Source organism: Varroa destructor, unplaced genomic scaffold (assembly GCF_002443255.2).
Source record: "Varroa destructor unplaced genomic scaffold, Vdes_3.0 BEIS01000006.1, whole genome shotgun sequence".
NCBI classification, from domain to species: domain Eukaryota; kingdom Metazoa; phylum Arthropoda; class Arachnida; order Mesostigmata; family Varroidae; genus Varroa; species Varroa destructor.
This window is the reverse complement of record NW_019211459.1, coordinates 20,071,540-20,086,350: the sequence shown is the minus strand read 5'-3', so window position 1 is coordinate 20,086,350 and position 14,811 is coordinate 20,071,540. Positions and strand designations below refer to the sequence as shown.

Below are 14,811 nucleotides of genomic sequence, written 5' to 3'. Positions count from 1 at the left end.
TTTCAGGCCGCTGTCTAACTCTACTTGATGCGTTTTCTGGGCATATATTTTTCGATGTTTTACGTGATAATTTGCGTTCGTGCCGATAATCGTTTTTCGTATTCGTGATTGCCTATGCGCCCTTATATATATATATATACATACTGAGCGCGCCTTACGGTGAAAGGATAGGTGTTCTACTTCTTCGTGGTCCTGATCCATGAACACATATCCGTATATCTTCTGCCCCCGACGTCACGGATTCAACGTCGCTACGAGCGGTTCAATCGCTACTGCATTATGTTACACAAGCCGAACTAAGAGCCCGCTAATTTTAGGGACAAGTTGTGATCTAGGTTTGGACCCATAGACAGACTTGGTGGGTAGAATTCTTAACGGCGATTCCACCGCTCGAAGGTAGAACCCGAAACATTAAGGACTTTCAGATTTGGCAAATTATCGTACAGGAAATGAAGCTTTATCAATATGTCGAAGCGTTCTTTTCGACACAGTTTCAACTATTCATACTTCTGACTTTTTGTTTATTTGTATATTTCATCGAAATAGATTCCTCCATCTACCTCAAAAACGGCCAGCAAAATATTAAAGTACTAACTTGAGGCACGCCTGTGCGGTATTAGGTTAACTTGAGATATTTCTTCTAAACTAAAATCTTTCTCGTTCAATTTTAGACAGACATAGCTTTTTTTCGTGTTTTTTTTTCCGACGTTGATATTTGTTATTGTCTGACGTTTAAGATTCAAGATGTTTCATTGGAATTGTTTAAAATTTTTAAATACATCGTCTTTTTTGTATCATTATGGCCACATTCGACGGCTGTTTCCGTATCTTCTAATCGAGAGACTTTACCAACTGATGGAGATAGTTTCATAGTAAAATATTTTTTAACACATTTATTGGCTATTATTCAAATACTTAAAGTTGATGTTACAAGGATTCCCTTTTTCTATATCACTGAAAATCACATATAACGGCCAAAGATCACATTTAGTTAGTTATTCCAGTGCCTTTTGCTTGGCCTAATCTTCGTCAGCATTGCGGAACGTTTCACGATGAACACAAACGTACTAGTTGAAAAAACTAATGCTAATAAAATTGTCCTTAGTTTTTACTTCAGAAAACCTATCAAATGCGACAGGTCCTAGATCCCTTTCGCCTTGAAAAATCTAAGTTTGTGTCAAAATATGTTATTAGTGTTTTTATACAGTAACTTGGTAAGCTTTGATGAATTAGAAAACGTTTCTTCGTCGTTGATATTACAACATCAGGATAAAGTGTTTACACATGAATGGGGTTGTCACGAACGATTCCTTGTTGATAAAAAAAAAAGTATATAGGTAGGTCACACGTGCTAAAATAGATAAAAGTAAGTGTTCAATTATTGCCTGTGTGTATTCCGTTAAATCAAATATTTTACTACAAACCTTTGAAAAAAACATAGCGCTATATTTTCCACGTTTCTTCTTGAAACAAATCTATGTTACATTATCGCTACTCTCTTTCGATCGTGCTTTTTTAACTGCGGATATAAACGATCACGCTATTCCGTATAGTTGAAAATATGGCGTTCAAAGAATGGCTACTCTGTAATTTCTCTAAATACCTCACCTATGTAGCTTGGTCTCTTCTAACACTACCCAAACTCAAGTAATCCCGGCTTTGGATTTCTGCCGTTTATAAATACCTATAAAGAAACAGAGTATTTGACTTTTTCTCCAAATCGTGACCAGATCGTGGACGTGCCCCAATTATCCAGAAATGTTTCTAAACATTTTAAAATAGACAGTACCTGTTCTTTTTGAGCAAAAATGCCAAAATGGAAAAAAAAAACACTGCTGCCCATATCCTTAGCGCCGCTCGAAAATCGCAGTGCCCTTGAAATCGTAACTTTTTATACTTACGAAAAATACCTATTTACTTCATCGTTCCTTAATAAATTAAATGAACCAAATGTCAAAACAAAAATAATAGGGCAACAAAACAGGTCAAACATCATGGAACCTAGAGCTTGTTAAAGGCGACGAAAATAAAGCAGAATTTGAATCTTCGCGATCGCCGAAGTGCACATAATCATTGCAAACTGAGAACTCGAAACGACTGACTGAAAAAGCTGCTGTTTTAAATTTCGTTACGTCAGACAAGGATTCAACGAAACGTCGAAAAAAATACCGCTACCGAATCATCCGAATGGACCAAGATGACACAGCGCCGAACGGTCGTCGCTCCATTTAACGTTGTGTTTTTTTTTTCCATATTTTAATGACAGGGAACCAATACTTATTTCTTAAGTAGTTTTTGATGGGCAAAGAGTTTTCACATGTTGACATACTGCTTCAACAAAGGGTGTGTTACGCATGATCCCTTGCCGTGCCCAACAAGAAAAAAGATCTGTAAAACAGTATTTAAAATTCCAACAACGATTAAAAACTTTAAACAATAGCCTCCTGTAAGCGTTCAGCATAAACACCGAGCGTTTTCGTTGACGAAATGAAGTCGTGCCGTACTGTTAGTTATCACTGCGAGCTATTATATGGTGGACGTTTAATCTTCTAAGCAATCAAATGAGGCACTGCTAAAACTGAAGTCGAATATTATTCAACACAATCCCGCCCTTAACGCACCCTGGTTAGTTCCAATTACGTCAGTCCATTATATGTGTACTGGCGTTGAGAGGCTTCAACATTCTAAACAAATGTACGAGTATTTCTTAAAACCAATAATTTCAATCGACAACTCTCCAAACAGCTTCCTCTTCCCGTGTGCTGACGTTGCTATCCATTGAATCACAGATGAATCGGAGGATTTTCCCGTCAATCCATTCTTGCCTGAGTCTATTTATGTTTGCCCTATGCTTTATTTTTTCTTGTATCTTCGCGCATGTCCACAGCTTCAAGTACCAAAATATGAGGTGCCGCTTAAGCATGAAGTTTTCCGTTTTATGCGTCCTTGAGTCGTCCGTTCTCCAATTTATTTATGCCGTTATCACTCTAGCTGTCTGGCTAGTCGAAACGAACCTTCCGCGGTACAAAACCAGTTCGACCAGCGCGTTCGTCTTATCTAAATCTATCCATTCTTCAGTAACTGTCTTCGTTTGCCTCTCTCATTTGTGTACACGTGTGTGTACATCCTTGTTCGCGCAATTCGCGGATCTCGTATAGCATATAAAAAGAAATTCGTTTTTCCCTGTCTTTCTTTACGACCATACAAATGTGTGGCACCATGTCCATGTTGTGTGTATCCCTTTACCATGTGTAAATGCCCATCGCTTTATGTGTGTGTGCATACGCTCTGACCATTGGTTCTCTCTATGAGAATGGCCTACATAGTACATGGCCTAGTACATAACCGGCTCGTTGTTATAAGCGTCTTCAGCGCGAAAGTACTATGCGATAGCCTTTCTATTTCCATTTCTTTCTTTATTCCCCTTTCCTTCTGTACTGTGAAAGCGAAAGAGCGGAGTGAGTGCCGAGTGCCCATCGCCACCTAACCAGTGGCCTGCCACTATTCTATCTATTAAACCCCCTTGGGTATGAGTAATTCTGTGAATTGGTCGCGCCTTGACGATGTGGACGGACTACGAGCGTTGAGCTCCGAGATCATCCGGTGACGCTGGTGGTGGTGCTTTCAGTGAGGTGCTGGTGCGCTTCCATTGGTTCGTTGTTCCCTCAACCTCTTTTGGCGCTCAGCAGTCGGCTACTCTGGCCGCTACTGAAGGAGAGTGGAGTCAGCCGCGTTCGAGAGCCCTTCTCTGTTGTGCGCGCGCTGCCATTGGCCTGCCTGAGTGAGTGAGTGAGTTCTCTATGAGTTAGGTTAGGAGCACAATCGTGCTATGTCGTCTGAGTGTGGCTGTATGTTCGGGTCCGTTCGTTGGGGCGCGTAGAGGCTCTGCGCGACCCCCAGCAGCAAGTAGTCAGCTAAACCATCCTGAGTGACGGCAGCGGCTGCTGTTGCTGTAGCGATGGTATTGGTAGCGTTAGTGTCTGTGTCGTGTGCATTTTGGTTCGTCCGTGTGTCTGTGTGTCCGCCTATCCGTCGATCAGCGGCTCTTGGCTAGCGGTGGCTGTTGATGGTTGCGATGCAATGCTGCTGGCTGCTGTGTCCAGGGCCTCGTCTCTCCGTCGTTTGACCCGGTGGCCAACTGCGAATGCTGCTAATGAACACCAAGTGAACGTTAAGCAAACATTGAAGTGGTGCACCGGATCTCCAGTCATCGGCATGTTGCATAGTCGAACCCGAGCGTCAACGGAGGCCAGGATCCGTTGCAGTGTCCCGCGCGAAGGTACGTCAGATTCCGAAGGGCTCAACTATAGCTATCGTTGTCAACCTGCAATCGCCTTGCTATAATCGTTATGCTATAGAGCAGTGTACGAGGAGGGCCACCCTCGCACTCTCAAAATGGCGGGGGCCCCTCTCAGCGCCAGCTGAGATGCGGCCAAAACTACAGGCCACTATGCACGAATCGTATACACAAGGGTATTGCACCCGAAGATGGTGGCGCTAAGTAAAGGGCCCAAAACACTGTTGAGTTGAGCTAGAACTCGATCGACCGACTAGTACCGCCGATGTTGATAGGCAAATATCGCGTTCCTCGGTGATGCTTGTTTAGATTTGTCATGCGCAACGACCACAGAGTAACGCAGTCTTGCCATGATAATGATGCTTGGGCTTTACAGACCGGTGGTTGCTTAGCTGTTAAGATCGTTTTGGCGCTCTTTGCCTACACTAGGCCACGTTCGAGTATGACGGTGTTAGGGGGATTAGCAAAAAGAAGTCGATTATGCGTTATTCGAGGAGCAATGAAACAGTTCTCCTCATAATAGAGAATCACTGTAGATATCGAAAACTTAACTCTAATGGAGGTAACGTATCCGAGTAGATGCTAGGCTGTGGGGTCCATATGGCCGGCGAAAATCGACTATTTACACTAATAACGAATCTCATTGTATAGATGACGACTGATGGCAGACTGCAGTTGTTACTGAAATTAAAGACGCAAAAGTATCAACATTGTTTCTACTAAAATTGCGCTTGTTTAAAAAAGAACAAGGCATAGAAACACAGTGAATATGTGGGGTCTGCGCGACTGTTCGATTTCGTTTAACCTGTTTTGGACGACTGACACTTTGAGAAACGGCTGCATGCAACAAGTATTGTAAGTAGACGTTGAAATACCTCGAATTACGTTAACCATGTCCTTGATAAGGCAGTCTTTTAACTAGAGCTTACGGATATGTTGTGGCAAACAATGAACTGGATAACAGGTCGATACGTCACCAAATCTGGTTGAATTTATCTTCTACTGCTAATTTCACCACCGGTACACATTTCGACCCGTATCTTTGCTTCCTTGGGTTGACATATGCTTTGCTTGAATCAGAATGTCAAATTGATCTCCAACGTCCTTGGCCTTGTTAAGGCGGCATAGAAAAAGAGGACAAAGGAGAATGAAGCCACCGTCCTGTTCGCCTCAGCAAAAACACTTTATCTAACAAGTTAACTTTCGTTGATATCTATGACAGTATATTGTCTTTTGGGACGTCACCGTCGTGCTTGTCACTTCGTGGCTTTCATTAAAGCAAGTGCATTATTAAAGCATTTAATTTGTGATGTTTGCTCAGATACGAAATCAAAGCAATTTTTTTATTGCACAGATGCATGAAGAAAGGATAATTTATATGTTATGTCGAATCCAGCACCGATGCCACATCCAACGTAGGCTAATGCCCTGACACAGGATCAGGTTTGCTCGGAGATCAGGTAATCAGTAGATATGCTTCACTAGCTGATGATGTTTTGTGTCTATAGTACATTATCTGGATCACGGGTGGTTGTCACTTGCTGTGTCTATGGAGTTACACTTTGAATATATGATACAAATAAAACACCATTCGATAATGAATCGAAAGATGCAGTTTTGTAATAAAGATTTCAGAATTAATATGTTGCCATAGATTATGTGTTTTAGTCTTCTTCATTACGTGTCGGATAGGACTGCTGGGTACTGTATACGAGTGACAACTTGTAGCGACTCCTGAACTTGAATTCAGTTAATACTTAGAGCAACATGAAAGTTTACAGCGACTTTTTTTCACAAGGGAAGTAATTTTTCGAGAGGCGTTAGATGAGGCAGTCCACAGATGAGAGATTGAGAACGTGATCGCAATAATAACGTCACAAAAAACTACAGAAAAAAATGACGTCGGTTTTCAATTGTACTTTGCGCTGGTAGGAGCAACGACCGGGGTTCTCGAGGTGACATCCTCAATATCGTTTACGATACTTCGATGGAGAACGTCAGTTGCAAAGGCTTGTAGAGCAGCCGTAACTGAGCTTCCGGTAGACACCGTTTCCGGGCGTCTTCGAAAGATTCTTCCCAGTATCTAAATGTTTGGCTCTCGATTGGCACAGAACGGCTTTGTACGTAATAATAATTAATATAATAATATAAGATTAGCTGTTAATGTTTCGAAATATACGCCATCACAATATTACTTTATTTAGCTTTGACCGATAAACATAGGTTATAATTAAAAAACGTGGTAGTTGCTGTTGCTTACTCTAATTAATTTTTTTTACATGTCAAGTCGAGCGCCTCTATATCGACTCATCCATTAAGCCATGACTATATGAAATAGCATGAACTCCACCCCGCCTGTTTGCTTAGAGTTTACACAAGTACTTGAATTAATGAGCTGTATTCTCTTCTGTGTGCATCCCTTCTTTTTTTTTTATCTCTTTCGGCTTCTGATTAGCGGCAGGTTGCAGTACACGAGTGGCGAAGTCAATTTGGGCCTCACGACCGTAAAGCCGCAAACTGGAAGAGGGCCCTCCATTGACACTGGGCCCGGAGGCGATGGAGCCTGGCGCAGGAGAGCCCCAGGAGCGGCCAGGACGGGCCGAAGAGCTGCGCGTCCAGCTTGAGCACGGGTATACAGCCACCAGCCTTTCAGGCCTCGGTGCTCAACAGTCAGGTCAACAATCTCAGCAGCAGCCGCCTGGCACATCGCAGCAGCTACAGACGTCGCCCCGACAGCACCAAAAACAACAGCAGGAGCAACAATATATTGAGTGCCACCGGATTCGGCTACAACAGACCCAGCAAGGGCAACAGGTTGTTCAAGCAACATCGCTCACCGGCAGCATTGCAAGTAGTGTCGCATCAACTAACGTTACTGAAAACGTTCTAATCAACGTGAACGCGATCAGCAGCAGCGGCAGTAGTAGCAGCACGATCAACGTTAGCAATAATAACAATAATACGAATAACAATATTAACAACAAGAGCAACACCAATAATAATAATAATAACAATAATAATATTGCCGCGGTCACTACTGCTAGTTCGATCGCAGCCACCGCCCTGTGTAGAAGTGGTACGAGCGATGTCGGAGCACAATTGGAGCACCTCGGAAATGGCGGTAACGGAGCTGACGGAAGTACAGAACGTGAGCAGGTGTTCGTGCTCGAAGGCTACCTACAACTAGAGGATCTGACCCCCAGCGATGATCGGTTGGTTCAATCTGAGCAGAGTCAAACATTAACGACCGTTACCTCGGCGTCTGATCTGCTCCAGAGTGGTGCAGTGTCGACGGCTTCGGTAACAGTGGCGGCAGCAGCAGCGTCAACAGCTACAGCTCCTACAACACACAACAAGGGCTTTCAAGGTCGCCTGCCAAATGCAGTGGTGCTCAAAACCGGCGTAGTTAGTCAACAGCAAAATGTGGCGACAACAACAACACCGACAATAACAGCAACAACAACATCGGCAGCACCAGCAGCAGCCGTAACAACAACTGCAACGACATTAACGGTGGGCGTTAACGACGATAAGACGACCACAACAACGATCGGAGGGATTCGACACGTCAAGCTGCAGACAACCGGCAAAGAGCGACTGTGCATCGGCGAAACAGGCCAACTGCAACAGATTCAGCAGCAGCAGCAGCAGCAGCAACAACAGCAGCAGCAGCAGCAGCAGGTGTCACAACAACAACAACAGGTGCAATTACAACAGAAAACGCAGTCGGCGACAGCTGCGTCAGCAATGATATCAGATAGTGGTCTTAAGACGGTGAATCTGCAGATCCGGCAAGACGCTGGCGTGAAGGAGGCTGCCACAGCTGCAGGTGCACCTATTGTGGTCAAGGGGACCACGATCGGATGCCTGCTTGCTCCTGGCACCAATCTCGTACACTTTAAACCAGATCTAACGGCGGCCACCGTCCGACGCGAAGTAAAGACCGGCCCTCCGGAGTCAACCGTCGCGAGTCTGATCAAGACGAATCAATTAGTGATTCAGGCTGGTGGGGGGATGTCGACCGTTTCAACGCTATCGGCCGCGGCCACGTCCGTTGTAACAACCGAGACAAAGTCGCGGCCAGCAGACGCTCTTCGCTGCGCCGTTTGCAGCAAACAGTTTTCCACAACATCGGCGCTCACTAAACACAAACTCACACATTCGAACGAACGAAAGTTCGTCTGCCAACTCTGCTCAAAGGCGTTTAAGCGACAAGATCACTTGTAAGTAGCTCGATACGGGAACACTTCCAAGTTTCATGCTTTTTGTTGTGTTACTTAAACAATGCAGCTTCAAAGACGAAACGATAGGTGTCTACGCCCGGTTTCGACCATTTAGACTATCTTCGAGTCCCCTTTTTTCTTACTTAGGTCGTTATTTACGGCTTTGTAAGTGCCTAATTCACCTAGGCCTTTTTATGACAGATACTGGGCCAGATTTGAATGCTGGTATCAATTGTGTTCCTCAATACAGCCACAATTTACATAAATGATTGATATTGATCTGGCGTAGTCTCTTGGAAACGCACTTTTCTATACCTATTCTCTAATAAATCTAAATCATGTGATAAACATGGAGTAGCTTGAGAATTCGTTGTAACAGCATCACGATTATAACTATTACGGTCTTCTTGCAGAAATGGCCACATGTTGACTCATCGAGACAAAAAGCCGTTTGCCTGTGATACAGACGGGTGCGATAAGTCGTATTGTGATGCACGTTCACTACGACGTCACAAGGATCATCATCATCACCAGCTACAACAAGCTGCAGTTTCCGGTGCACCAGGGACCTTTCCCAGTACGTCCTTAGGGCACTCCACGCTGCGGGATGATAAGGTATGTTCATCGAACGTTCAGAAGTTATCGAAGGTAATTTTTTAATGGATGAGCGAACGCTCTTCCGAGTCCGACAATTTACATTGATGAAGTTTTTAGATCCATTAACGAAACCTCGAGCCTCTTGAGTTATAGCGTATGAGCGACATAACCTATATTGTTAAATCCTTTCTGACTTACTGTTAACCCTGTTCGTATAGGACTCGCGAGACGACAGCTCATCAGGACTCAGTTCAGTAACCACTGTAGGGGGCGTATGTGGAAACGGTACGGGAGCAGGTGGCGGTGGTAGCGTACTTTTAGATCTCCTTCAAGGAGGTGACGCAGGAGATCGCAGAGAAAACAAAAGGTGTGTGTGCAGCGTGTTCTGATGATATCGAAATTTTTCTAGTCATACCATGCAAAAAATTACGTTTGAATTTTATTTGCAAGACATAAGATGGTTGATAAAACGAACGGTTATGCAATAAAGCACTAGAGAAATATTGTCATTGACCTATAAATATTAAGACAATGAAAGCCGCTGTTTTTTTCTCTTTTACTTACCCCAGCGATCGGGATGAACGAGTGGAATGTGCACTTTGCGAGCGCTCGTTCAAAAACGTAGCAGCGCTCAATGGTCACATGCGATTGCACGGAGGGTACGTCAAGAAGGGTGATGACACTCCGATGGGGTCGACCAACACATTAGGAACACCAACTGCGACGGCGAATTCAGGAAGTGGCCAGACGCAGATACTTATACAGAAATCGTTTGTCAAAAGCGCCGACAGCTGCGCCACCGTTCCGGCTTCGCTATCCAATGGTCAAGTGATTCGAGCGCTGCTAGGCGAAGTCATATCGCAGAGATGTCGAATGAAGCAAAATGGTCAAAGCGCTGGCCATACAATACCATTACTTCAAGAAGAGAAGCGTACTCCTCTCACTGAGGTCTTTGCATCTATACAACAACAGCATCATCAACAACAACAGCAGCAGCTGCAGCTGCAACAACAACAACAACAACAACAACAACAACAACAACAGCAACAGCAGCAGCAGCAGCAGCAGCAGCAGCAGCAACAACTTCCTGAGACACGTGCCGACACCCAGCTCAACAGTGTAACCCAATTCAATAATAATAATAACAATAATAATGCCAGCAGTAATAACAACAATACCACGAGTAGCAACAACAACAACAACAGTTCCGAAGCGCACAACGGAAACGGTGGCGTGGGTGGAGTTCATCAGGTTTCGTTAACCAGATCTCCGCTATACGGAAATCACATACAAAATCATCGGAGGCACTCTGACAGCGACTTCCTGGCGGTGAAGGGTCGCCGCGAGTGCCGCCTCGCATCTGATCCTGGGTAAATATGTGGACTCACATCATTCTATCACATAAGTTCACAGAATGATACAAAACAACTAGTTATTTCCTTTGTTATACTAGCTTTTTTATAAGACATATTGGCATGCTTACGCAAAATCGAGATCGTCTGAATTATATGGAACGGACCTAGTAAGACAGAGCATTACGATCCAAAATCGTTCATTTTGAGAAGGGCGATGTCCGTCCAACAGGGTGGATCAACACATTAAGGACAGCTAAAGGCCAGATGAAAAAATTAGATAACACTGAGCTAAATATACGGTATTTTGATTGATGACTGTTTGATACTTCTGTGGTAGCTTATATGGTTTCTGGGCGAAGAATCGTGACAATGATCTTTGCATTTCTCCATTGACACTGAATTAACGAATTCTGCAGGGGGCAAAAAACATACGGTGATAATCCGATAGTGCAAGATACGGGCATTAAAATTTCCTATCAAGTTCACTGAATTTTTGTCGGGTACTTACAGACGTATGCGGTCTGGCAATACCATAGTAGAAAACAACGCGTTTCTGTTCACTAGTCCCGCTGTACTTTTTTTTTTCTTCCAATAAACTGCTGTAATCTTCTTAGTTGGTGACAGTAGAGGTCTGATTTGATGATTGTTTTCCCATGATGCAGTGAAACGATTCCTTAATGTACAGCGCCATCAAGGGCGTAAAATTACGTTTTTTAGAGTCAGTCAAAGCTCTGTCACGAACTGCGGAGCGAATTCATTATAATTTTTATATCTGCATGTAATTGTCATATGTAATTTACTTTTCACCATCTATGATGAATCACTTGATAGAGGGCTTGATTTCATATTGTATCTGCAAAGTTTTACAGATGCAAATACGAGGAGATGTATGTATCTCATATATAATATATATATAAGAGTAAATTAAGGTTTTGCCTTAATTCGTGTAGCACTTAAACATGGAACTTTTTTTCTAGCCAGCTAACCAGTTTTTAGATGGTTTAAAACTGTGGTTGCTGGTGGACGTTTGGTTTCTTGGGGATATCATGGCTACGTCTCTCTCTCTCTCTCTCTCTCTCTCTCTCTCTGTAATAAAATGTATCAAAAATAAATTAACTTTTTTCCTAAAATGATCAATCACACTAGCAAGATCATCTTTCACATCGAAATTTCTCTCATCGTCTTTAAGCCTTATTTCTTTGAATAACGCGTCTTGACCATAAGCAGCAGAGCCTTTCGTTGTGGGCTTAGATAACATTCGCGCCGTCATCATAACAAAATTATATAAATATAGCGATTTTGTCGCCCAAATTTGATTTTCGTTTTCGAAACACTCTTTTGTGTTAGCTCTGAATGTAGGTTATCCAAAAAGTACTTACGGCACAACATATTACCTAGAATATGTGACCTAAAAGCCATTTAGCTCAAAAAACGGTATACTTTTTCGATAACGTAATACAGATGGTCAAACCTAAAGAGATGGCTTATGAACATTCAGCTATGTATATCTGCAAACTTTGCTTATATACATGATTAGTGGAGCATTGTGTATTGCCGCCGGGACCCTAAGCAGCAAGTATTGTGATTTAGTATCTCTTTTTGTATACAGTGTACGTTTACAACAACTTGACATACCGTAATTATAACAACCTACTAGCGTTTAGAGTGTCCTTAATGTTTAAGATTCCCTACGGAGAAAACACCGAATTCTAAAGTCGTATCGCTTTGATTTTCGACAGATATACATTGGAGCCGCTTTTCGCGGATTTGGGTACGTTATCGGCCCATCGAGAAGAAGACGAGGATTTCGGCGCGTTTCTTGAAGAGAACCCCGAATTTTTTGTCGACTTTGGGGATGATCCCTTCGAAGACGTGCCATCCACTTCGGTTGAGGAGCATGAACATAACAATAGTGCATCGTTCGTCTTTGATACGAAGGTTCATCAAGACGAATGTCCGCCTCGTGTTGATCCTGTTGACGATGCCGCAGCCCAATTTAGCGACGTTCACGACACCAAAACCCATGCCGAACCCTCCGTAACATCTGTGCCGCAAATTGTGTCAATAGCAGATCCCCCTGAACCCAGCAACCGTTCTGACGACGTCAGCCCCGAACCGCCGGCTCCGGAAGATCTTCTTCTCTGTAAAGCTATTGACTTCGATGTGGTCGCCAGCGATGTGCAAAAAAGCGTCGAAAGCGTTGTTGTCGTCGACGACAATAATCTCGTCGTCAAGCCAAACAGTATAGTCCTCGTCCAGAACATGAAGAGTGAACCGATCAATCTGGAATCAGAGAATAAACTGGCGGTTATTGATTCAGCGGTGGTCGGAGCGGCCCCCAACGCTAACGGTACGACGTCCGGCGAACCCGACGAAGGCGATTTAGCTCCACAAGAAAGCGCATCGGAGCCGCCGCCCATCAAAAAGCTCAAACCGAAGCCATCACCGCTTTGTATCACACAAACACAGCTGAGTGGAACGGCAGCTGCTCTGAATAGCCCAACACCTTACCAGTCATTATTGCGTTCCCCACTGCTGGCGACGGCACCTTACTCCCCGCCGCCGTACACGCCGCCACCAATGTTATCTCCGTGTCGAAAAGCGACCGGTCTCTTCTCGAGCATAGACCACCTCAACAAAAGTGAGCTTTAAAATGGCTTGGCCTTTCAATTGGACTACCATATGCACGCAGCACCGTACATTTTTATACACTTATGTAAATATGTAATAATAATAAATAAATAATAAACTTATGGAAATGTAATGATATAGAAAGAAAAAAAAAGAGTTCACAAACAAAAATTCACAAGTCAGAAAATTATTTATGGCCGTGTTAGTGTGCGTCGTCGGAGGGGCCAGAAACTGGTTAGGGTTTTCGAACGACCGCGTCGGTATATATGCAGTGTTTTTTTAGCTTTATAAAATGACGTTTTTTCTGACATTTTCGTTGCTAACTTGACAATCTTTATTTGTAGCTGGTTGGTCTTTTGGACCACCCGTCGAATCAATCGCATCGGATGTCGTACCGCACGTCAATATCGGGCCACAATATCAGGCAGCAATTCCGAATTCTTCCTTGCCATCATCCGGAAACGCTCAAATAGCACCTGTAGCTACCGCCGAGGCGCCACGGCTTTCAGCATCCGAGGTTCTAAAGTGTGAGGCTTCAACGTCCAGCCAAGTGATCGAAGATAGCGCTGCTGATGGTGCGGACCTGCTTTGGAAGCCCGAATTTGCCCAGCACATCAGCGACGCTCAGCGTGCGTATGCTTGAAAGATTGCTGATCGTAGCTAGGACATGTATATGTAGAATCTCCGTGCAAAAATACCTAGTTTGGCTAAAACTCAACTCTATCAGTAATGGAAAGAATTCGTTTTCTTTATACCAAAATGATTAGTTAACCTAAACTACGCTGTCAGCTTGACTCTGGCAAATCTCTCTCGCAGCTTCTAGCAACGAACACTTGAACAAGAACATGCTACCTAAGCTCGTCTGTGTTTACCTTTTGCGTGGCTCACTTTTGAGATACCAAAACATAAGTACGTCACCAAAAATCAAAAGTGATAGACTTAAGCCCTTTTTACGCAGAAAAATTTCATATCTAATTTCCTTTTCCTCCTCTACTGGAATGTTTGATCGCAAGTTTCAAGAGCTACCTTGACACCTTCTTAGGGACAAAGTCAAGGTGATTATAAAACCAAGTACATACGACCTGTTGCTGTCACCAACAACAAGGGCGAAAATACGACGCCTTGCTTTAAATATTCATTTAACTTTTAACAAGCTCATAGCTAACAAGTTAACTTGTTAGCTATGAGCTTTTAATAAAATAGCTTACGATTTCCTAAAACGCCTTTTTGCGTGCCATTTTACAGTTGATCAATACATCTCTGTGGCGTGCAGCAGTCTCGTGCCGTGTGGTGGCGGTGGACGAAACCATGAGTTAGCTTACCATATATTAGGTCTATGTCATGGGGACCTAGACGCCGCAGTTCAGCTGTTTTTGCGTTGCAGAAGAGGTTTCGCATTGCCCGCATTTCATCCGTTACTCACATATAAGTATCAAGAAAGTGAATCCTGGAGCACAAAGCAATTGGATGCCTTCCAGAATGCTCTAATCGCTCATGACAAGGATTTTGGGTACGGACGAAACTCGTTACATTATGTATACGATAGAAATCTGAACGGGCAATTATCCATCTCGCGTTAGATAGTTACGTGTGCCTAATTGTATAATATATTAAATTGCATTTGACCAACGGATTGGCTAAATACTCAAGGGCATAGTAGATCTTTGGTAAAACTAATTGATAAATTTTGTAATAAAAAGATATATAT

At 43.4% G+C, this 14,811-nt stretch overlaps 1 protein-coding gene and 1 long non-coding RNA gene across 7 annotated transcripts in view; one reads left to right on the top strand and one right to left on the bottom strand.

The window, feature by feature from the left end:
- The first annotated feature begins 2,687 nt into the window (after positions 1–2,687).
- LOC111253301 (uncharacterized) overlaps positions 2,688–14,811 on the top strand; it is a 17,819-nt gene continuing 5,695 nt past the window's right edge. Inside the window, exons 1-9 of one of the 6 annotated variants that reach the window (XM_086993242.1) lie at positions 2,688–4,279; positions 6,230–6,417; positions 6,759–8,520; positions 8,934–9,135; positions 9,336–9,484; positions 9,687–10,487; positions 12,212–13,113; positions 13,448–13,732; positions 14,349–14,613. In XM_086993242.1, coding sequence (XP_086849368.1) covers positions 6,854–8,520; positions 8,934–9,135; positions 9,336–9,484; positions 9,687–10,487; positions 12,212–13,113; positions 13,448–13,732; positions 14,349–14,613 — 4,271 coding nt within the window. In that variant the 5' untranslated portion in view covers positions 2,688–4,279; positions 6,230–6,417; positions 6,759–6,853. Of the gene's footprint in view, positions 4,280–4,332; positions 5,758–6,229; positions 6,418–6,752; positions 8,521–8,933; positions 9,136–9,335; positions 9,485–9,686; positions 10,488–12,211; positions 13,114–13,447; positions 13,733–14,348; positions 14,614–14,811 lie in introns of those variants that run through there. The other 5 variants (XM_022812500.2, XM_022812501.2, XM_086993241.1 and 2 more) reach the window with 5 other exon arrangements.
- The window catches only part of LOC111253305 (uncharacterized), a 40,313-nt gene continuing 36,711 nt past the window's right edge, over positions 11,210–14,811 (bottom strand). The window contains exon 5 of the long non-coding RNA XR_015330416.1: positions 11,210–12,755. This is a non-coding gene — a long non-coding RNA (uncharacterized LOC111253305). The remainder of the gene's footprint in view (positions 12,756–14,811) is intronic.